This window comes from Colossoma macropomum, unplaced genomic scaffold (genome assembly GCF_904425465.1).
Source record: "Colossoma macropomum unplaced genomic scaffold, Colossoma_macropomum, whole genome shotgun sequence".
NCBI classification, from domain to species: Eukaryota; Metazoa; Chordata; class Actinopteri; order Characiformes; family Serrasalmidae; genus Colossoma; species Colossoma macropomum.
In genome coordinates this window covers 18,742,355-18,766,643 of record NW_023494791.1, presented here as the reverse complement: position 1 = coordinate 18,766,643, position 24,289 = coordinate 18,742,355, and the positions used below count along the sequence as shown (strand labels likewise).

The 24,289-nt window shown below is 40.0% G+C and overlaps 2 protein-coding genes across 2 annotated transcripts; one reads left to right on the top strand and one right to left on the bottom strand.

Annotated features, from left to right (window-relative positions):
- Window positions 1-263: 263 nt before the first annotated feature.
- LOC118810464 (Hermansky-Pudlak syndrome 6 protein) lies at window positions 264-4,309 on the bottom strand. Its single transcript, XM_036574247.1, has one exon. The coding sequence runs from the start codon at window positions 4,025-4,027 to the stop codon at window positions 1,472-1,474; it is 2,556 nt and encodes an 851-aa protein (XP_036430140.1). The 5' UTR covers window positions 4,028-4,309; the 3' UTR covers window positions 264-1,471.
- A 362-nt stretch (window positions 4,310-4,671) lies between these two features.
- Window positions 4,672-10,321, top strand: nsmce4a (NSE4 homolog A, SMC5-SMC6 complex component). The gene is made up of 11 exons (XM_036574246.1): window positions 4,672-4,785; window positions 5,647-5,937; window positions 6,051-6,131; window positions 6,294-6,424; window positions 6,564-6,709; window positions 6,810-6,909; window positions 7,013-7,103; window positions 7,239-7,333; window positions 8,409-8,457; window positions 9,650-9,735; window positions 10,082-10,321. The coding sequence occupies exons 2-11, from the start codon at window positions 5,721-5,723 to the stop codon at window positions 10,151-10,153; spliced, it is 1,068 nt and encodes a 355-aa protein (XP_036430139.1). The 5' UTR covers window positions 4,672-4,785; window positions 5,647-5,720; the 3' UTR covers window positions 10,154-10,321.
- The last annotated feature ends 13,968 nt before the right edge of the window (window positions 10,322-24,289 follow it).

Here is a 24,289-nt window from a genome sequence, read left to right as displayed (position 1 = left end):
AACTGGGACAGCTTAGATTACTTTGCCATCAAGAAATAAGTTACATAACGACAACAAATAGGTTGGGATGTCATCAAATGTAAAACCATCTAGGCAGTAAACCAATAGCAGCAAAACACCATAAGGTCAAACAATTAAAAGCTCTAGTGCAACTTCATAGTATGTAGATGCTGCCAACTAAAATTCCCCCTCATATTTACAGAATGCAACATACGCTAAATTAATGAAAGAACACCTTTAAAATAACTTCAGAGTCACATAAATTGGCTTACAATACAATAGTCTTTAATTATATTTCATTACATTTTCAATATTAGAGCAGTTTCTGATATTTTATTGTTTCTACACCAGTATATCAGTGAAAGGTCATGTTTCCAGAAGCAAACTATATTTTAAAGGCATTTATAAGCATAAAATTAATCATGCATATTTTAAGACACAATACACTGTCATACATTATGGCATGTTCACCTCATTAATGACAACAGTCAAGTCTCTGTTATGATGTATATGTGATGTCTTGACATTTATGATGCACATTTAAGCTACAGTTTCTGTAATGTAGTGTCAACAAAATTTCACTGTCAGGAGCTGGCAGCCGTGGCTCACCGGGGTTCCACATCAGAAACAAGTAAGTGTTCTACTCTAATGTCCCTGCCAGTCCTCCAATCACTGCAGCTACACAAGGCACCAGGCCTCAAGTTGCTCCACTGGGCCCCTGATTCTCCCTAACCCTTAGCCCAGTCTGGGGCCTAGAATAAGTTTGTTCAATGGCCCTTTTGTAACCAAAGTAACCTGTAAGTCATGTTCACTACAGTATGCCATGAAAGGACGATTAAGGACACTGTGCTTCTGACCATCATTCACCAACCGTCCACAAGAAGAAATTTTAAAATAAAACCCACTTATGCAGTTTTCACAAAGATTCTGATATTCATCAGTGTTATTTGGGATTTGCTCTTAGGTAAAAACAGAATCAGTGCACACTCAAGAGCACAAAATGCAAACAATTCTGCGGTTTAAGAACACGTCATGAATGTAATGTAGACTTTTTCCTAGGACCTTCTCTAAAACAAATTTAAGAAAAAACGATATAGGTGAACAAGGCCTACTGCGTTTTCCCAAAACTGACACATTTAAGTTAAAAGAGAATGTGCCCATACTAGAAACACTGACCTCCCATGGAAATGAAGTAAGGTTAAAAAAAAACCTTTTTGTAAAATGTTGCTCTGAACAAAACATCTGAAGAAATTAGGCATGATAAAAACCTTTCAATTATATAATCCGACTACCCTGTAATAGAATACTCTAACTCTGCTGTTCACTACAAACCAATCAATTCTTTTTTAAGCTTTTGATCACTGAGAGCCCCATATCTCATTCTGGACCATCTAAAACCAAAGATAAACCAAAGATCTCATGCATGAAAGACAGTCCTTGAAGACAGTGAGGTGATTTGTGGGTGGGAATGTCAGGCAGGGCTGACTTGAGACTCAGAGGGACCTCTCTCACTGAGGTCGATGTCCAGCTCAGTGTTGACCCTGGCTAGCCCTTTCACTTGACGTGGGGGTGTAGGGGGAGGGTGGGAGGGTGATTGGAGGATGTCTGCGTACCTCTGGCTAGGTTTGGTCTCCCGCTGGAGAACTTTACTCAGCAGAGGTTTCAGGAGCCCGATGGTAAGCTGGCTGCCATTGGAATGCCCCTGGAATGGCCCTGATGATTGTGTGGTGGAGGGAAGGTTTTTCAGCACAATGTTCAGTATTCCAGTAACAGTCATGTCCTCTGGGCAAAGGGTCCACAGTAAGTCCAGGTAGGGGTCCAAGTCTCTATGCTGGGCCACCTCACACAGCAGGGTGGTGAAAATCTCTTTTTTGAGAAGTGGGCTTTGGCGGCAGAACCTCTCTGCCACCTGCGTAACACGATCCCACCGTCCTAGCCCCATGAGGATGCGGAGGGCTTGCATTACTGCATTAGGCCGCTGACTACACAAGAGTAGCTCCACTTCCAGGTCTTGGCAGGCACCTTTGCAAGGGAGGACAGCAAGGGCCCGCTTATATAAAGGAAGGCTCTCTGAGCTTTCCTTTACTCCATAACTCCAGGAAGAGGTGGAGGAGGCACCAGACTGCTGCTGTGCCAGCTCCAGAAACCTGGGAAGCCAGCTGGGCTGGAATTTGAAGATAGACTGACACAGCAGCTCAAAGACAGGCAGTGAAACATTGGCTGGGACATGCTTCTGCTGACCATTGCAGTGGTTAAAGTTAGCTGTTGTTTGGACAGGGCTAAGCACAATCTTCCATAATTCAGCAGGAGCCTTGCTAGATAGTGAGCCCTCACCATTACATCTGAGCTGAAGGATAGCCTGTATGGCTTGCCAAGTCTCAGTGGGGAACAGGTTGAAGATACTATTCAGGTACTGAAGGTTTTCCCTATCTATCTCTGAGCTGAGTAGTCTAGAGACTTCCTGCTGAACCAGGGTCTCACAGTAATTCTCTATATCCTTCTCTGAGGCCTTCACCACTGCTGTTTTAATGTCTTCCAGGGTAACAAGACTCTTGAGTTCAGAGTCAAGGGAGCTTAACAGTTTCTCATGTCCTGAAGAATCTTTCCCTGCAGTTTTCATCTTCTGGTTGCTCAAGTAATCCCTGATGATGGCTGCCAGTGAGATAGGTGCCTGAAACATCCCGCCCTTCTTGAGTTTCTCAGCTGTTAGCTGTGTGGTGCTAAGACTTCGCTGTTGGTAATATTTACATGCCTCCTCAAACACAGCCTCAGCCAAGACTGCACTTGGGTTGATATTCTCTGTATGAGATACTGATGGCTTGAGTTTAGCTTCTACCTCCCTCTGGATGACCATAAATAACCCAGCTTCTGAGAGCATCTGTAGGGAACGACTCTCCAAACAGTTCACAAAGAGGAGGCCCTCCCTTTTTAGAGTGATCCTCTCCAACTCCAGACCACACTTAGCGTCAATCAAGTACATCATCTTGCCTACTGTTAATGCAAGGATATCGTGGTAAAGGTTTAGACTGTTTTGTATCCCACAGGCAGCAAGGCAATTGTCAGGCAGTTTATAAATCTGCCGGAGAATGCCATCTCTCTGCATTACGCAAACCCATCCAGAGCTGAGGAGGAGCAGGAGATCTCCACATCCAGCAGGACAAAAACCACAGATATCAGGAGGATTGGTGGTGGAGAGAATTCCGATGCAGTCAGTGACCAGTCTCTTAAAGTCAGACTCCTTATTTGCTGTGGAATTTCTGACAAGGAGAGTTCCCATACTGACACTGTGGACCTTGAAGATGTCATTCTGAGGGGACCATGTTAAAAACACTTTTGAAACAGTGATGAGTGGATGCTCTTTTATGTCCGGTAACAAATATACAATATCCCCAGAACTGACAATCAGATAAGGAGGATTATTGTGCAGTGCAATTTTCACACCCCCCAAACAGACACCCACCTCATCTACTTCAAAAGTCCTTTTACAGATGCAGAATCTGAAGTTATTGCGAGACACGCTGGAGACTGCAGAGCTTTCTGAGGGGGGTCTCTCCTCACACCAGATGATAAAATTCTGACTGATGCTGACAGAAACGATTTTTGCTCTGGGGCTGTTGCACAGATCCGAGGTTTGTAGTAGATTCCACCCAGATTTCCGCTCAGAGAATTTCCAGAACTCCACTTTGCCATTCTCAAATATTACCCCGAGCAGAGTGGCACCATCTTCTGCGTTGCTTTGGTCGAAATAAATTAGGTCAACTATTGGAACATTCCGTGTCAGTACTAAATCGAGATGCTTCTGGCATTGTACAAGATGGGCTCTTTGATATTTGTCATATGTCATAAGACCACTTTTCGGTGTGTGGAGGATAACGTGAATGTGTCGCCCATCTGGACTAACTCGAACGTTCGACAAGCGGTTTTTGGAGGAGGTGTTAGAATAAGACTGTTTTAAAAACTCTTTCAGATCTTTACCTCTTGTAAAATCCCCGAAATCTGTCACCTGTTCCAGAGCATGTCGTGTCATATTAGCTGAAGGTGAGGAAATCCAGACTAGGAAGCAAACCGAGCGGTAAGCGGTCGGTGACAGATCCTCAGATCCTCTGTCTTTCAGTTCACCGCATTGTCAGCCCACGGCTTTCTGACACCTCTGCCTTTCGTCGTTTTTAACGCTCCCATTATAGTTACAGATGTCGTTGTGTTCAGAAAATCCTTTCCAAAAGGCCTGGCTTTTCATATACTCCACAGCTCATCTTCTCTCTGCCTCGCCTCCTGCCATCACGAGTTTACTAATTTCCGGAAACTATGCGGACTGTTTTTTTCCCCTCTGTGGGAGGAGTCGAAAAGAGGGTGCATTCCCTCGATCTACATATCATACACACTCATGATTTTCACACATTATAAAATACAGATCAGCGAACCCAGACAGACAGACGTAAATTCCGCTACTCAAGCCCAGCCACTGTAGTGGCAATTTCGCTCAGTAATTTCATGTAGTATAACTTACGCGACGTCAACCTTCACAGCCTATCAATAATAAACTGACATTTATAATTGACATGAGCAGTAGCCATTCTTATGTTATATTTCCATATAACCGCTAACTACCAGAGAAATCATATAAATCTTATAGAAACACTCTGTAATGAAAATGCCCAAACGAATCCCCTGAGACACAAACTCCGGAGTGACTTGAACGCTGCACAAAAACCCGGAAAGAAAGCGACTTCCTTGTTTATTTTCGCGCGAAGCGAGTACAAACACAGTGCTCTGGAGTCGGATTTTGTAAGTATCATTAACTGCTGTGTATTTCGATACAGGATGCTTTCTACTATCTATCTATGAAATAATTTTGTTTACACTGCTAACGAAGCTATTTTGTCAAAATAAAAGTAGTGCTAGCTAAATAATAACCACGGACTTTCGGCTCACAGAAACAGATAGCGTTAAAGTAGTTAAGCTAACTTAGCACGTGAGTTACCTAGGATTTCTATTTCTGCAGAAACTTACACGTTTTACTGTAACTGAACGTCTTTACATAAGCGTCCCAATAATGCCAATAAAAGCCAAATTTTATAAAAGCTTACACCCAGTTAACGTACACAGCATTGTTGCAGTTGTTAGCTTGTTAGCTAGTGTTATTTAAAATAACAAGACAAGTTGACTGTCGTTTTGCCTGTTTTCCCTGACACCGTTTTTCAGTTTATTAGCTACGTTATTTAGCATTCATCTTTTGTATCATTTGTCGTGTTTTTGATTGTACCGTATTTTATGTAAACCCCACAGGCAAGATAATGAACAAAAATGCTAAAAATTGTCGACATAAATTTCTAACGTTATAGCCACAATCATATTAAACTGTCTGTCCCTACCAGCTATCACATCCTCTGTCATAACTAGCGAATATGTTGGGTACAGAGGTAGATAGTACAGCAGTGGTTTTCAGCCCTTGTCTTTGATTCCCACTACTCTGCATATTCTAATGTTTCCGTGCTCCCACCACACCTGAGCTAAGTAATCAGCATATTAACAAGCATTTTTTGTGGTAAAGTGGGCGTATTAGAGCAATTCGGTATATATGGCCCCTGGTACAAACTAACTGGATTTCAAAGATGTGCTGTATAATTATTTTTGCGTTCATTAAAGCGGTTGGAGAGTCTGGCAGAGCCATAATCTGGATCAGACCCACTACCACCCTTTAAAAGAGGGCAGTGTCGGAAATGTCAGATTCAAGGCGGAGGGTTAGCAGAGGGAGCCAGGAGGAGTCTGCCTCACATGCCAATGGAATGGGAGGCCGCAGTAGGCCAGACAGAGCAGCAGACACTGGTGATGAGGATGATGGTGCAGGTCCATCAGGGATCCACGAGGAAGATGATGACCCGGCCCGTCGGAGGGAAATCAGAAGCCAGTACAGGGATCTCATCAACTCTGTTCAGCGTGAGTTTGAGCACTTGATTCTCCTCATAGCTGTACTTTATCAGTGTTATCTTGCAGTTACTGTTTTGGAAAGGTCATCTGTACTAATATACCCTTTGTATTGTTGTTCACAGAAAATCGTGAGGATATGCTGAACCCAGCCAACAATAAGCTCATTGATGTGTTAGAGGAAGCAAACAAACTGTTTGCCAATGGTAATATATGCAGTTTTTATATTGACCAACAATAATCTCTTCTGTCCTTCACCGTATACATATTCTGGAAGGGTGTAATGACATAATTGACTCTTGTGTGAATGTATCTGTCAGTAAATGTGTGTGCCCCAGATAGGTCGTGATGTTCATGTTTCCTTGTAGTCAGGCAGGCTCGGGAAGCTGCTTTGGATGCTCAACTGCTGGTCCTGGCCACAGACCTAGGGAGAGAAAAGGCCAGCCAGCTCCATGCAGAGGGCTCATCTTTTGACCCTTCTGCATTTGCAGAACATTTGGTGAGTTGCTGCAAGTAAGGATGCTAGAAAGATGTGCATGATGATTTTCTGAACAGATGTTGAGAAGCAACAGTGTAGGGTCTTTTTGCAGCATTAATAAACCCTCTACCATTTTTTTTACATTTTTTGGCCAAACCAGTTGTCCTTCATGGGTCTCAATCGTTTAGAAGAAGAGGAGGATGATCAGGAAGGCTGCTTGGGTGGGTATTTGCCTCCAGATGCTTGGCAGAGACTTTCCAAAAGAGCAGAAAATTGCTTCAGAACAGCCCCCTCATTCCACTACATGTAAGTATGCCAACTACACATGACTTGGACAGACGTCAGACTCCAATTTCCAATTTATTTTTGTTTTACTGCTATCTTAGTTGTCTATTTGTAATTTGAGGCTGGGCTCATTTCTGGCTGAACCTCCACCACCACGTCAGCGTGTTGAGAGACAAAGGAAAGCTCCCAGCAAAGAAGCTAAACGAATGATGCCTACTCAGGTCTGAATCAACTATTTTCATGTTTTTCATTACATTGTTTGTTTTTTATCTTGTAGATTAGATATATTGATTAGATATATTTTGCATTTATTTTCCATCACAGCTAAAGAAAATGGAAGAATCACATCAGGAAGCTACAGAGAAAGAGGTGGAGAGGATTCTGGGGTGCCTTCAGGGATACTACAGTGATGACCGTTAGTACTAGAATTATTCATGGTTAATTGCTAGCAGTAATAGTTAGGCAGTTCTTTAATTCTGAACCAGCTGTCAGTATGTTTTTTGGAACTATACATTTCAAGTTGTGCTTTCTCTTAAAATATTTTCCACAGCACAGTCTCCTATATCTTATTATGAGTTTGTTGTTGATCCCACCTCCTTCTCCCGAACGGTGGAGAATATTTTCCACACATCGTTTCTTATCAGGGTGAGTTTCTTGCCTTAATATCAGACTCTTACATGTCTGGCTTGATACCAAATGTATGAGTTAGAATTCCTTCACATTGTGAAATTCAGATTTCTATATTATAATGAAAAATCTAGTCTGTACCATTTAGTATATTCTCTGGCCCAAGGGTTTCCAATCCCAGTTCTGGGTACCCCACACTGCACATTTTGTCCTATCCCTCATTAAGCACACACAATTCAGTTCATTAAAAAATAAATAAGTTCTGGGTCATGTTTGTACATTGGGGGGGGGAAATAAAAATGTGCAGATCATGGGTTGCCAGGACTGAGTTTGGGATCCCTTGTCGTACTCTAGAATTCTAGAGATGTACCAGTCATGAATTTTTAATATTAGATTCTCATTTCTTTACAGCCAAATTCTCTGATGGCCAGTTTTTATTATCTTTTTTAGAAATCCAGATGCTCACATTCTGTGTACTAAAACAAACCCATGAAACACACTTGCACATTTCCAGTACTTTCCATTAGCCAAAGTCACAACATAAGTAAGATTCATTTATTTAATGGGCCAAACTTGCATTTTAAACTCGTAAAAAACAAAACAAAACAAAAAACAGGTCAATAATAAATTGGGTGATCACTGATTGAGCAAAAATCTGCCCATTCAGGTCTTTGGCAATTCTGATCCAGCATCCTTACCTAATTCAAGTCTTCTCCTATCTTTCATGAATTGAATCAGGTGTCTTACTTCACACTAAACAGGAGGGGTACCGTAGGACCCAAAATGGGGTCTACATCAACCACATTGCTATTAAAATACCTAAAAAAAAATTGCAGCTAGTGTGAACATGGACATAGCTTTTAAAATTTTGGTTTTAATGGAAGTAATGCAAGAGACTGAACTATCTGTCTTTAGGACTCAAAATATCCAACATTTAAAACAAAATCTAACCCAGGGTTGCTGCTGCAGTGAGGTACATGCTTATATTAAGTTGATGTTGTTGTGTTTTTTATTTTTTTATTATTATTTTTTTTTTACTCCAAAGTTGTTTTGATTTTGGTACATAAATTATTTTGTCTCTTTGGTGTTGCAGGATGGCCTGGCAAGGATTTATCTGGATGAGTCAAAGCTTCCTTGCATAGGTAAGGTTGTGTTGTAATGTGAAATTTTTTTTTAGAGTTCCTTTGAGAAAATACAGTTTGTGAGTGCTGTTTAATTGAGTTTCTTCCCTGTTGTCTAATTCAGCTGAAAGATGCATGCCTGCTTTTTAAAGAGGAATTTCTCGTTTTTGCAGCGAGTTTGGTTTTAACTAGGGATGTATTGATACTGATATGAGTGCCAGGTTGTTTCCAATAACATGCTCATGTACTCATAAAAATTCACTGATACCAATATTCCGATACCAGCTGATATCGTGTGACATAAGCCGAGTTCACGCTGCCATGCTAATGAGCAAATGCAGTAAACAAGGCTCTGCTTGCACAGTGAAGTGTTCAGTGACTCCGTGGAGGTCGGACACAAAGTTGTTGATCACTTTAAGCATTCTGCCTCGGAGACATGTAGGCCAGCTAAATGAAGGTGAAAAATCAACGTTTGCAACCATAGTCTGTATATATTGACTTGACTCTGCCTGGACGGATAGAGCGTATAAACGGTGAAGTATAAACGTTAATACAGTGAATTATTAATTTTTTTTTTTTTTGGGGGGGTAAAATAGACTGTAGAGAGATGTTAGAGGCACATTAGCAGCGCTGTCATAGCTTACCACATGAGTATATAAACCGTAGGCTTTGTCTGTATGAGGTGGTCTATTCAAACATACAATGAAAGTCATCAAAGAGCAAGATTTCGAAAATCGCACATTGAAGATCTGGCTTCAGAGGATATACAACTATAGCTCAACCAGCCAAACAAAAAATTTTGAGAAGATGTAAAACTCCACAAATAAGCCTCAGATGTGATTTTTGTTGTCACTGTGCTACAGAGACTGTTGTTGAAAAAGGTGAGGAGCAAAACTATGAATTGTACTTTACTTAAGCTGTACAGAAGCGCTTTTTTTGCATTGCAATGCTACTCATTCCAAGATAACTAATGTAGCATAGCATAGCTAATGCACTTTGTTTGAAATCAGCTAGATTTTAATTGTTAAGTTACACTGCACACATTTACACTAACAACTACTTCATTCTAAGTAGGTTATTTGTTGTGGTATCAGACTTTGTTCCTAGTCTGAAAAAATGGTATCAGTGCATCCCTAGTGTTAACTTTCCTGTATTCACTTTTTGACAGCACTGTGTGTGTTTGTGTGTGTGTGTGTGTGTGTGTGTCTTACAGCTCCAGTCGAAGAGGGTGAGGTGGAGCCTGGTGGAGCCGCCACCCGTCACCAGTGTGTCATTTCAATCAGCCCTGCCAGCTGGAGGGTAAGCTTCTAGTATTGCACATGCATATAAACAGTATTATCCAGCATTATCCATCTCAGACCACACCATTCCCTGAAGCTCTCGGATCAGTTGGAATATACGCAGTAATAATCGTTTATTGTTTACACTGATTGTAGCTAATTATTTTATTGTAATTGGATGCTGATATATGCATATGAGCCACAGCAGGAGGAATTGTTATTTTGCTTAAGCTCTACACACGGCCTATTCTGTGCTACCCCAGCCATCAAAGTTAACTGTCCACTCTCCTCATCAAACCCCTCTATTCACTGGTACAACTATTCGTTGAAGCTGCTTGTCTTTAATATTTATTTTCGCTTTGCAGGAGATCATTGAAGTGTTTGAAATTAAAGAGGCTTTGATTCCCACCCCGAAAACATTGACGCAAGAAAACTGATGAGACGACAATTGTTCCTAATGTTCTGTTTTAATTACTTCACTTTTAAGTAAAGGATTTTATTTTTTGTTAATATTTTTATGTGTATACAATACATGTAAAATGTACAGAGCCAAAGAGTATGTTACGGTAGTGGTATTGTAAAATAAAGGTTGCAAAGTATTTAAACCACAGTCATGATGATTGTTTTATTGTGCGGATGTACAGACCCAATTCCAAAAAAGTTGGGACAGTATACAAAATACAAATAAAAAAAAAGTGATTTTGTAAATCCACTATGCCATGTCTTTAAATGAAAGCAGTACAAAGACAAGATATTTAATATTTTATCCTATCAGACTCATTGTTTTTTTGTTTTCTAATATATGCTCATTTTGAAATTGAGGCCTTTAACACATTGCAAAAAAGTTGGCATGGGGCAGTAGAAGACTAGGAACATTGTTAAATGTTCAGAAAACATTTTAAAAGAGGTGAAATAATTGTGGTTAAGTGTTAAAGAAGCATCCAGCAAAGGCCTAGTTCAATGCCATAAAATGCATCAGCATTTAGACCAACTGGACCATCAGCAAATAGACCAACTGTTAAAGAACAATGTTCCTCACTGAGCGAATACTTAGAATTACTTTTACTCTAGGAATATTTTACCAAGAGTAATTCTGTTTTTACTCAAGTACATACATTGTATCCTGTCCACTCCTCATTGTTACAATGAACTGTTTTTGGTACATAATCCCACACAAACTTCACAATAGTGAAAAAAATACAAGGAAACTATAGAATATCAGCCTTGTAATCTAGATGTTGTGAGTGAGGTGCCCCAAAATGTCTATGTAGCAAAACACAGAACATGCCTATATGCAAGATCTGCCTAATAACCCCACTTATTACTATATTCTCTACATAAATGTAGGCCTGCTGCAGAAAGAAAAGTGTTTCTAGAGTAGGCCACAGATTTGCACAGACAAGTGACAGAGAGGGTGTGGTGGAAAAAGGAAAACACTCCAAACTGCTAAGTTATGCCGCTTCTGGACACTCTGCTTCCAAGTTCAAATCTGTTGAGTTTTCTGAACAAAAGCTACAGGAGCTAGCGGCCAGTAAACTACCCTCAAAAACAAAAAAAAACAGGCGATTCAGGCTTTAGAATAGCAAAGCTTTATTGCCAAAACAAGCATGAGTCCTGAACACAATAGTGTAATTCCCTGCATTAACACACTCAACTCAGGAAGTGAATGTTAAATAACTGATTACTGAATAGCACAATATTTTGGCCTCCAAAGAGCCCCTTTATAAGAGAAAGTTTTATGGAATGGCTAAATGCCGCCATCTAATGGAGAAGAAACATCTCATGCTAGTAGCCTATATAAAATCTCCCTGTTGTCGATTGTGTATCATTTTTAAGAGTTTTGCTTATCTTGCTCTTTGAGCACTTTTTATGGCACTATAAAATAGTTATGTAAACAAAGTAAATCAGAGTGATTTGATGTGAAATGATGCATTTTACAGGCAGCATATTCATAACCAATTTCTGTACATGAAACTTTCTGTGAGCTGTAGCTTTTAGAAGAATTTCTAACAAAATCTCTGAATGACTTTGTTGATTAATAAAGAACCTTTGAAAAGTCGGTGGTATTCCCCTTTAAGTCCTGGTGGAAACTTGAAAAGACAGCAGAAAGGTGAGGCCTTTGGTCTTTGCGAGCAACTTTAAACCTAGATAATCTATAAGAACCACTGGCTGCAGCGCTTGGAAGTTTCCCTCAAGGGCTAGAATGTTTGGTGCCAAATCACAAAGTACATTTGATACTGCTTTCTAGACATACAGTTTGACATGGAACAGTGGGACAACTGCAACACATTAGATGCGGTATAAGCATCTTGACCACTTTGTTTTAGACTCCATATTAGCTAAATACCCAGTTTTTTATTTCAAAGCTGCTTTGAACACTATGAATTGTGGCAGCTGTAGCTTAGCCTAGGGTAGAGTATATTAGCAGTCTGTATAATGATAGGTTATTTCTGACATACTGACTTGTCTGAAATGACTGGTTTGGGCAAACTGCATAAGGCAGACAGACTCAGTGTCATATGCTGCACCGTATGTTTAGTTGTTTTTTTGTACTGCAAAGAGTGCATGTTTACAGAGTGCTTTAAAAATATGTATAAAGAAAATGAAAAATATAATTGTCAGTAAAAAAAAAAAAGAAAAGAAGAAAGTAAACAATCATCAACAGTATTTGTAAAGAAGTGTTTTTTGTAGCTGTCTTCATGCAGTATTATTTTCAACCCAAAAAACACAGACCTCTGTTTGTGATATTTCTTTATAATGTTGAGATAAACAGTCATTCAAAGTGTTTTAGTGTGAAATGATTCATTTGTAGAAACCTACAGACTCTGATTTCTTTACAGTGGTGGTGATAGGAACCAGAGATTGATTTGTCCAGTGCTAATATAGCCTTTTTTACTATCCACTGACTAGTTTTTGTATGTAATGTTGATAATGTTAAAATACTGGTAATTCTGAAAAAAACATGTTGCCTTTTTGGGAACTCTTTTGCCTTATAACACCCTGTGTGTATCAATGAATGTCGTTAAAAATATATATTTTAGGCCAAAATCTTCTCAATGTTATAGTAAAACAGTGTCTCAGGCAGTAGGCAGCATATTTCTTCTGTGAGCTTATTAAATGCTTGAAAATTCTGGTTACTTTGTCTAGAAAGGTGCTTTTCACATCAAACCATTCTGAATGACATTGTTTAAATCTTAATGATTGAATTAGTGGATATTAATGGCAAAACCCATAAAAGTGGGTTAAGCTTAGCGCCCCAGGTCACAGCATATCTGCAATGTTGGTGCAGTTCTGTAGTATGACAAATTGTCTGAGATATTCTCTTGCCCCATTTCGGTTGAGTGGGCAGTTCTTAGTTTTTTCTGTCTGTGCTTTTCATATGCTGGTCAGTACAGCATCATCCAGCCTACGGCTGTGGCCCCTTTAAAACCGCAGATGTGCTCTCGCTCTCTGTACTTTCACCTCTTCTTATCTCTCTCTCTCTCTGCTTCTCTCACTGTTGCACCCCCTCCTCTCCCTTCTCATGCTTGTCAGTGTTTCTGTGGGTAACAGAGGGGCTTTTTTACCCATGCTGCAATCCACTACATCTCTGAGGGATGGAGGGGAGGAGAGCAAAACCCACCTTTCACTTTGATTTCTTCAACTGTTCTATTTATATCATAACATTCTTATATAATAGAGCATGAAGATGTATGTCGCAGATGTACCCCGAGCATTGCTGTAGATGAGGCTTATTAGTCACACACAGCCTCACAGGCTTGCACACTCAGAGACACACACACACATAGACTAGCGTATTCTCACACACTTGCACTCACTTGCTCACATGCATCCTAGCCAGCTCTGCAATGCCATGTCTCTGTAGTGGCGATGCAGTTCTGCAGAGACTATTTCTGCAAGCCTTGTAGCGCTGCTGTTACGTCTCCTCAGGAGGACATGGAATACAGGATGGGGAGCTGCATCGGAGTCGCACGCAACCAGGTAACAAGACTGCAACAAACAACAGATGGAATGACATAGAGAGAAACACTGAGACATGCCTGGCTGTTGATGGAATATTGGTGGTTGCTTGGCGATTGTGCCTGTGCGAGGCAGGGGTGGGGGATGCATTTGTACTGAAGTAGGCTGACGTCAGGAGGAGAAAGAAGGAGGAGAAGAGAGGAGAGGGGCAATCAATTAGGACTGCCACAGCCAGCATTGGCCTCTAGCAGCTTCAGCTACATTGATGGAGAAAGCAGCAGCAGGAGGAGCGGGACAGAGAGAAAAAGGAAAGGGGGAGGGGCAGAGCAAAGCATGTAGAGCGTGAGATGTTGAGAGAGCAATGGAAATGGATGGATCACTGCAAAACGGATGTCTTGGCATATAAAATGATCTTAAATCAAGCCACTATATCAATATTCATGCACAATTTTCTGCCAGTGGCACTCCCATAGATAACCACTTAAAGCAACATCTACAAATAGGTGGAATAATTGTATAATATTCATACAAGCTCATATTGATATGTTACCTAAAGATCATTTTACTTGCCAAGATATTCCTTTTGCAGTGAGGAAAGGCAGCTTGCATGATGGCACATCACTGTCTATGAAGGGTTTCTGTATATTGTTATAGGGGGGATATATGTCTAAAAGTATCCAGGCACTTCTTTATAGTGAATTCTAATTAGTGAATTCAGCTACTTTAAAGTTCACCCATTGTTGACACAGGTGTGCAATTGTGCACATATGGCTTGTATAATTACCATAGAAAAGCACTGCCAATGTTCTGATAGCAGTCCAATACAGCAGGTACACTATTATGTCCAAAAGTTTGTAGACACCTGCTCGTCCAGCGTTTCTTCCAAAATCAAAGGTATTAAAAGGACGTTTGCCAATGTTTTTGTTACATTACTCTTCTAGGAAGGCTTTGCACAGTGTTGGGAAGTTGCAGTGAGCATTTTAATGGGACGCTTGGCATTGGATATGGTGTTGTTAGACATATGTGCAACAGCACCATGTCCAATGGCAAGCATTGGCTATAGGGTTATAATGCCCCCCAGCACAGGTCTGCATAAGAGAACCGCATCCTCATGAGTGATAAAGCACCATTGAATACCTTTGGGATGAGCTGGAGTGGCGCTAATCATCCAACACCAGTACCTGACTCAGAATGTTGCAATATTGCCAGAAGAGCACTTTACAAAAGAAAGGCATACTTCCTCTTAATTTCCTTTATTTCAGAAGAAAAGCTGGACAAGCAGGCATCTATAAACTTTTAGACATAATAATGTACCTGTCAGATTGCACTGCTGTCAGAATATAAGCAGTTGGCTAAGCAACATGATTAAGTTATACATAGAGGTTACAAGTGCTTTGGACCACCTCATAGGGATGGCCAACGTCACTGATTTTCTTTGTAATCTGATACCAAGTAATGCCAAGGCTAATATCTCAACACAAAAAGGGGACATTTATGACAGTGAAAACATGGTATATATTTAATCACAATAATGATTATACCATTTAATATTTGTCATCATTATAAATATAGCAAGAAGAATGATAAAAGTTGCTAAGTTAAGTTGTTGTGCCTAACTTTGTTTGTGGACAAGTTTGGCTTTTATTACTATTCCTCTGGGACCAAACAGGGAACAAGAGACACATGTAAGCTGTTTAGTTTGCCACGCCTGTTTGATCAGACATGCAGCTCTGCAACTGAAATTGTACACTGCAATATGCCTTAGGCATTTCAAACTTTGTCATGCCTTTGTGATCCTGCCTTACTGCATAGCTTTATCCTTTACAAATGAGCGCGAAGGGTTGTAACGTAGTTCCTAGCTAGTAGTAGATAAATTTCCCTTTAAAACTTGTCAAAAGCAAAAATTACTGTCTTGTTTTGGTTGACTGCCATGTCAGACAAGCACACTTGATGTTTTCAGGTTATTTAAAGCGGTGCTCACAAGGACAAGTAATTGCTCCCCTACAAAGTGATTTTGGCCTCTTAGATACTTGGACACTTTTTTAAAACCAAAATATCTTTGTATAATGCTGGATTGATTTTCTTTTCCCATCTCTGTTATCCATATCCCTAATAGCTAAATGAGTGGAAACCCCTGAACTGTATAAGAGGATAAAGCCAGAAACAAATAAAAAAGCCATAGGAAACATTTAAAATGCCAAACTTGGAAAAAAAAAATCACATTTGTACAATCTTCCTGTAACCCCCGTAAGTGAAGTTCAAGATGTGCTTAGTGCCTTTTTTGCAAGTTTTGATTTGAGTTGCATAGTTAATGTTGCTAACAAGTAATGGAAGTTTATACCCCACCAGTTAGCATTGTGAAAACTGTATGCCTACTCATTACACTCTCTCCTCAAACTGCTTGTTAAGTAATCTCAATCTGACTTGCTTATATGGTTGCTAATATGACATTCTGTTATCTATAAAAATGAACAAAAGTATGTCACACAGCTTAAAGCACTAGTAACAGCCGTCTTGAAGCCTGAATTTAGTCCATGTTGTGTCTGCTTTTACAGATATCATTGTGTTATACAATGTCAACAATTTAAGCCACAAAGTTGATGAGATATTACCTTTAATTACATGTCCACAACATTAACCCTGTAGCTCCAGTACAAAATTAAATAAGAATTTTACTTCTTTTCGAACTCCCGAAACATGTCTTGGCTGATGGGCTACATTACATTTTTGCTAATTTATTCCTTTAGCAGCTATGTAGTTATGAAAGCCAAAACTGACACGATTTCTGATCATATTATAGGAGCAGGCCTGCAGTGTTCTGGTGATATGGGTAAGGTGCTGTGTCACCGTTCACTGCTCATACTGACAGCAGATGGGGGTGATGTAGGGGTGAGGCTCAGGCTGTCCAACTGTGGTATGATGTTTGTTTACAGTGTTACCAAGTGGCATGTCCTGTCCAGCTGACTCTTAGTCATTTCTACCCTGTCAGGCAGAATGTACCCCCCTCTGACGCCACTGTCAGTCCCTGTACAGCCCCTCACTCCCTCTTAACCACCCCCAGCCTTCACCTCTTCAGCACTGTGTACAGATATAGTGCACTCTGCCGGCTTCCTAAGGGGAGTCTTGCTAGTTAGACATTGGTTAGATTAATGGATCCAGACGTCGGCTGTGTATTTGCAGCAGCTAGATGGGAAATCATGGGCTGGGACTCTTAATCTGAGGTGGGTGAGCATGTTTGAAGTGTGCTACTGTGTTTGCAATGTTTTTATTAGTGCAGTTATCACTGCATTGCGTAAGTTTTTTTTTCTTCCAAATTGACAATAGCTTAAAATACTTCACAGGCAAAGCAAATGTGTTAGACTTCTTAACTGAGCAATAGTTCACAGTCTGTAGTCAAAATATGCCCTTATTCAAAATTACTGGGTGATTCTTAAGCATACATAACAAGTGCATTTAGCTTCGGTTTGAAATGTTTCAGTTATGTACGTATTAATGTTCCTCCATGTGCTGCTGATCTGGAGTATTTACTGTAGATAGTGTTTGTGAATGTGGGAGATGTGGGGATATTCATTTAGTATTCACATAGCATTATCTCTTACAAGGCCAACTCAAACGAGCTCAAGACGAGCAAACAAACAAACAAACAACAAAAGCACATTAATGACAAGCAGAACACCTTCTTACCCAAAAGGCCTGGAATTCCAGTCCATTCCATTCACTCAAATAGCTCTTAGCAGGATTGCTCAAGCTACTGTTATTTGACCACACACCTGTCGCATCACTAGAGAACCAGATATTCAGAAATATATCTAATATGGGCATTTTTCTAACACAAACTCAAACAAACCCTGCTGTACACAGACCACTGCTGTTTTCCACAAGGATCTGTTAGTGCAGCTATCAAATTGAGCTGCATATTTAGGAAGGAAATGGAAGCACATGACTGCGCTCCAGAAGGAAAGACAAGTGGAGTTGACACTGGTGTGAGATGACAGGAGGAGGGTCTATTTATAACATGTTTCATATTCAGATCAGTGCTTGCTGGCAAAGCGTATGCTAGCCTGGCCACGTGACCACAAAGGCACACAAACAACCCAGTAGCTTAGGTATCTGGACGGGGCCTTATGAACAAACTTTCCCTCACTGGTTTTGAGTGCTCTGCTTTGTTGCTGTTTTCTGTACTGATTTCATCTCTTGGGAGGGACTGGATATAGAATAACTTTTCTTTTTCTTGCTTTACTTTTTATTATTTTTCTGAAGGCCCATAATAGGCCAACCTGTGGATTCTGTTTAGCTTTATTCCAGCTTTATGTATCCATCACCGTAAAACATAAGGAGCTCATACAACACAAAGCTTTGTCACAGCTACCAAGAGCAATCTGAAGATTCTATTTGAGGGAAGGATGACAGGTACGATGGCAGTCTCAGCAGGGGGAGACAGAGAGCAGCTGCTTGTGACTAGTTAACTGTGGCAGTAATCTCTATTGCCAAAACAAAGACAGACAGCAATCTGTCAGTCAAGGAGATTACTGCATGAGATTAGCCCACTGATGTGGTTAGGGGGTTAAAATACAGACTCTACACACATTTTGTGGCTAAACACATTACCTCTGTGTTGAGTATCTTGTGACGGCTGATCCATATGCAGCGAGTGATAGCATTGCGCAGAAAACCTGAGGGCTGTTGCACAGAGGTGCTTAAAAATGAGGAAACCACAGGTTAAAGGTTGCTGTTAAAGGGCCAATATAACAGAACATATTTACACCCATTAGTCCTACAGCAGTTTAACCTAATCATACACATTGTCGTGAAAAAAAGTATTATAGCAAACAGTATGTAGCAGAGTTATTGGAGCAGAAGATGTGAGAAAAAATATTAAACATTGTAATGTTCTTACTGTTGGGAAACAAATGTATCATTGCAGCCTTCCAAAAGATCCAGACATTTAAAAGAAGTGGCTGAATTTTATTGCTCCTGAAGTCCCCAAGGATTTCAGTTGGAACAGTTTGTTCCATACATTTCAGTCTGGGCTGCTTTTTAAACATTGTGTTCCTTATTTCTGAAAGGGTTGTCTGCTCAGAACAGAGGGCGTTTACTTATATAGACTTTAAAGGCATAGTAAGAGAAGCAGCCTCTTCTTTTTTAAAATAAAAGAGTTTGATGTAGTAAGTAAACAAATATTGTTAAATTTTCAATACATGCCATTCATGATCCAGTCCATAAAGTCCATTTATGGAAACTAAGCTACAAGGGCAGCCCAATTTGAATTCACTCTTTTGGGTTGTCACAAAAACCAACACATTTATGTATATCTTACTATTGAAGCCAGCAGTAGTTTGGCCCTGCTCATTCATGCTGAAGTTATAAGGAGTGTTTCAGCCTGAAAGTTTGTTAAATACAGGCCCTCTTGGAGTAACTATAAGCCCACATTTGTTCTTTATTTTCGCCATTTTTTACAATTTCAATTTTTCAAGTACTTTTGCTGTCTTTTTAGTGTAGTTCTGGCTTAACTTGTTCCCACTGGTTATGGGCCAATAAGTCATTGCAGAGAAACACGTGATGCTTCTTGCTGTGGATGAATGGACGTCTTGGCTGTGCTATGGCTATGCAGCTGGGGGCTGAGGAGGGGGTAGAGTGACTGATGGTGTCTTGATCAGCTGTGTTGTATGTGCAGTTCCAGGTGTTGTAATGGGTAATGAGTCTGGAACTCAGAGTGAGGGGTCAACACATTTTTAAGGGGGGCTAATGACTCAAGCTCACACACACTGAAACATTCAACCCAGATGTTACCTGTATGAATCTAGTCCTGATCTCTCAGTGTGGTTGATACAGTTTTACTTTGTAAGTCAGCACAGAATGAACCACTGACACATTTGATTAAGGGTCAGTAGTGTATAAAATGCTGAGAATGCATTTTCTTCTTGGTGGTGAGTGACAGGCTGGGACAAATGGGTGGACTTGGCCAACTGTATTGGCTGTATGTGTAGGTCAAATATGTAGAGATGCGCATGATACAGAGATACACAGTGTCTAGATAAAATACGCAGTGTGCAGAGTTGAGGGTGCTGACTTTGGACTTGGGCTGATAGGAAGCTTACATATAAACTTACGTGTAATTTATTACACCTAATTAGCATGGCATATAAAGCTATTTATAACGCTGAAAATGAAAGAAGAGTGTTTGGACTGTGGAATTGACCTGCACTTGAGTTGTAAGCTTTATATTGTCGCTGTTCAAAAAAAAAATCAAACAAAAACATGTATCTCTAAAATGGTACAATCTTATACCAACGTATGAACACACCCAGTCAAATTACATATTTTGTTGATTTTCTAAGTGACATCCTATATAGGGAACACACTTTAAATGTAAATATGGCAGTTTTCAGATAATTTTAGGGCACGATTTCCATTTATCACTTTTGCACAGGTCACATTTTATGTTCGATGTTTTCCCCAGCATGTTAAATTTGGCAAAAAAACAGTAATTGTGCATTAAAATGTGCAGAAGTGTGTTCTCTGTAGAGGATGTGTTCACTTATTTTCACTTAGAAAATCAACAAAACATGTTATTTGACCAGGGGCACCCATATGACTGTTTACAGGACAAGGCAAAAAGGTTCTTAACTTTTAAATGTCCTTTAACTTTTGAACATGTTCCCATGAGTGGGTTTTGCTGCTACACAAAAATAAAGGTGCCATAATGGGCTTTTTGGGGTGATGACATGAAAAAAACACTCCTGATTCCCTGAAGAGCTCTGATAGATGGTTCTTTAAAGAAACATTGTTGTGTAAGAGATGTGTGAGGTCTGAAGAACTTATCAAAGTTTCAGGAACCTCCACTTTATGTGAACGTTATACAAATTTTAAAGTTTTTTATGCCAAAAGCCATTCAGAAACCTTTACATTTAAGGGCATAGAGGGCAGGTACATTCATATTCATAGCAACATAGTGTAGATAGAAGGATCTGCCTGAATCATTATCTAGCAGAGGGAAGCCATCTGAACTTTTGTGTGAGGCACACATTTTACCCTCTCACCTAAAGGCTCGTCAATGCTGTGCAAATAAATCATTAAATTTTACTAGTTTGTTAATAGTTTATAGACATGTTGTAAGCATTCTATAAGCTAAGCGTATTTCCTGTAGTTTTAACCTTTGCCCTCAATACAGAACCAAAGTCACTGTAAAGTTCTCTCTCCACTCTAGGACTTGCTCTTTTCTAGGTTTTGTTCCTGGAGAGGGTGTTTGCATCATGGGCCTCTAATCTCAACACATGACAGACACACACATACGCACACACACAAATTTTCCTCTCTGTTTGTGCAAAGCCTGAAACACCTTCAAACATCTGACAAGAGAGCAGCTTCTGGTAGTGGCTGCTGGTTCCTTTCATGCTCATTCCATCCCTCCTCCTGTTGGTTCTTCAGTCTGCCAGAGGTGGTCTGTGCTGGGGTGCGACGATTTGAGCCTGCTCACTCCGCACCATGGGCAATGAGAACAGCTCGGCTGGCTTGCCGGTAAGAGGGAAGATGCTGGCGAACCTAATGTCTTGCTCTGCGTAATGTGCCACAGCACTGTAGAAAATACTAGTTAGCTCACAGATGACTGTTTTAACGCTGAGAGAGCACTAATTTCTAAGCTTTTTCATTATGCAGAGGCGTGATGCTCTTAATAGCATTTGTTGATGTCTGTTTGCCTTCCCCACACTAACACGCATACTGTCCATATCACGCTCCCCTTCAGATAACAGTGAAAAACAGACAGCTGTGAGAGAGTGCTGTGTTGTGTAAAACACAGCAAGCAAAGGGTTACTGCTTTGTCAAACATGGTGGCTAAATTTAGCTTTGACAGTGTGCAGGTGGAACATAGTGGTGGTGAATTTACATTCTACTAGTTATAATGAACGTAGTTTGATCTGTAAAAGTCTAACCTCGATTTTAATCTTGTACAACATCCATAGTAAACTTACATTTGCACATTAGTTTGTTCATGTGGTGCCACTAAAATCAGCATGTTCTTCATTCACATTTGATTAAAACTGCAGATTTCACCTTTTTCTATGCTCAGTTGTAGCTGGGTTCAGTTTGATGGTAAGATATTCACGAAAATCTGTGCATATGCCTTGACGTGGCTTAAAAAAGCCCCCCAGCATTATGGAATTCAAGGATTATCTTAATAGGATCAGCCTTAATGTTGAATTGTACGCTGCTGCTGGAGCATAACTGCCTTCAGTAGGTTTGCTTGTTTTCTCAGAGAGCTCTATGTGCTCTTGATTGCGCTCCAAAAACAACAGTCCCACAGACTGTCTGCAGCATAATATGACTCAAAGCTGCCATGCATTTATCCCACGACCACTGCCTTCACCGCAGCTTCTTGTGTGTTTCTCTCTCTGTGTCTGACACCTGCATGTCTCCACCACAGGAGGGCGCCACGGACAATGTAGTGATCTTTCCTCCCCAGGAAACACAGTCTGGATCTACATTTGAGGTACTGGTGGGCCGCACTTGGCCGAGTGGTCCGAGTACTAAAATTTACGATGTGTGTGCGAGTCAGTGTGTGTGTGCATGGTTTCATTCTCTGAAATGTTTTAGACTGTCTGGATTGAAATGTCTGTGCATGATGATAGTAAGTGGGACAATTAAGTAGAACAAATAGCAACAATTACCACAACACAGCTGAGTGTTGGAGAGACACATGGCCTGAGTCAGTTGTCAGAGTTTGTGCTGTGTGAGCTGCTTCAGCTTCAGAGTCAGTCATGGGGAAGGCCGTAACAGAGGGGTTGGGGGGTTATTAGGGGCCGCAGTAATTAGGGGCCCAGGGAGCAATATATCTCAAATCTGGCAAACATAGTCTAGGCCTGTTTGTGTGTGTAGGCGTGTGTTTGTTTTTGTGTATTTTCAGGACAAAAATGAAAACAATAGAAAAATAGAGTCAACCTAAACTTTCAGACCAACTAAACGATCTTGAGATTGAAAAGTGATTTTTTTTTTTAAAAAAGCTACATGTTTAATTTTTTTATAACTGAAAAAACAGAAACATTTCTTTTTGGTCACTGAGGTAAAGTTGCAGTCAGTTTAGAGTATGCTTATTACAAAGCTATTTTATTGCACCATTTGAATATGCTAGCTATGTGAGCATTTCATGATGAATGGACCATTAGAAATGATCCAGAATAACTTTGAATGAAATTTCTTTACATTAACATAAATGAAAGCTAAGAATATCTCATTCCAAGGGGAGAAGTTTAGAAAAAAATGGAAATTGACAAATAGAAAATCACTTCTTATTGTATTAATGTTATTTGTATTCTAATATGTGTTTTTCTGAGCAAATAAATGCTTAATATTCTGATAAATAACTTTTTAAATATAGTCTTCTCAGTTGCCTTCAACTTTTGCCCCTCAACAAGTGGTTTCCAGCAACAACAAAATCTCAGCATATGATCTTCTTCAGTCCTGTTGGAAAGGCATTCCAGGTGGCACGTCATGAAACTGCTTTAGAGAATGCCAAGAGAATAGAAAACTGCGTCATGAAAAGGCCTGGGTGGGTGGGTGGGTGTTGACACGGGTTAAACTTTAAAGAATGTAAAATAGAAGGTACAGTTGGATTTGCTTGGTATTTTTTGGCCTCTCTAATTCTATATGGTTATTTCATAGTTTTGACATCACTACTATTCTAAAATGTGTAACAAGTCGTACTACAAATAGTATCTACCAGGAAAATCTTTCTTTGAGTGTCCAAACATTTGACTGCTACTGTATATATAAAATACATGAGGAAAAAATAGTAGTGTATAAAAATACTATTCAAAGGATACATAAGCACATCCCTTAAAACCATTTATCTTGGCAGTAAGTGTCCTTGTACTTCTAAAAACACCATATATCATTAAAATAAATTCTAGTTTCAAAAACGAAATTTGGCTCCTGGTGTCGCAGTCATTGCATGCATTTGTTAAAGTTTATCAGTAGCACCTTTGATTTAATATAATGAAGTATTGATCAACCAAACTGAGTTTTGGTTGATAATTACAATTAATACCCAGCTGCTGAGAGGAGAGGTTTGGAAATGATTAAATTACTAAAACACATAATTCAAGTCACCAATTATTGTAATAATATTATTTGTATTTATTGTAATATTACTACCTTTCTGAACAAATAAACACATACTGTCCAGATAAATATCTTTTTAAATCTAATTGTCTCAGTTAACTATAGTTTTGCACTGTACTGTTTATATGTCCTGACACTGTATAAAAACAGTCTGTGTCTCAGAAGACCTGGCTTAAGCATGTGCAAAGCATTTGTCTGAGTGCATTTGTGTGCAAGCTCACAATAGCCATGTGTCTGTGTGTGTGTCTGAGTGTGTAACTTGATTCCCTCTGAGGGGGACACTCGAAAGATGACCTTTGGCCCATTTCCCAGCATTCACCTGCAATAGAAGTGTCATAGTGCAGCTCTTGAGTCCTCAGAGCAGGAAGAAACAGAACAGGTCAGTCAGAAGAGGAAGGAGAGAGAGAGAGAGGGAGAGAGAGGGGGAGAGAGAGAGAGAGAGAGGGGGAGGGAGGGGCAGAGAGAAGGACAGGGGGAGGGATCAGATGTAAAAGGAG

What these genes read in the sequence shown, in the direction of transcription:
- nsmce4a (XM_036574246.1), top strand. Translation starts at nt 5,721, where the DNA reads ATGTCAGATTCAAGGCGGAGGGTTAGCAGAGGGAGCCAGGAGGAGTCT. An exon ending in CTGCATTTGCAGAACATTTG is followed by an intron (nt 6,425 to 6,563) that starts GTGAGTTGCTGC and finishes TGGCCAAACCAG; the next exon opens with TTGTCCTTCATGGGTCTCAA. An exon ending in TCAGCCCTGCCAGCTGGAGG is followed by an intron (nt 9,736 to 10,081) that starts GTAAGCTTCTAG and finishes TTCGCTTTGCAG; the next exon opens with GAGATCATTGAAGTGTTTGA.
- LOC118810464 (XM_036574247.1), bottom strand. Translation starts at nt 4,027, where the DNA reads ATGACACGACATGCTCTGGAACAGGTGACAGATTTCGGGGATTTTACA.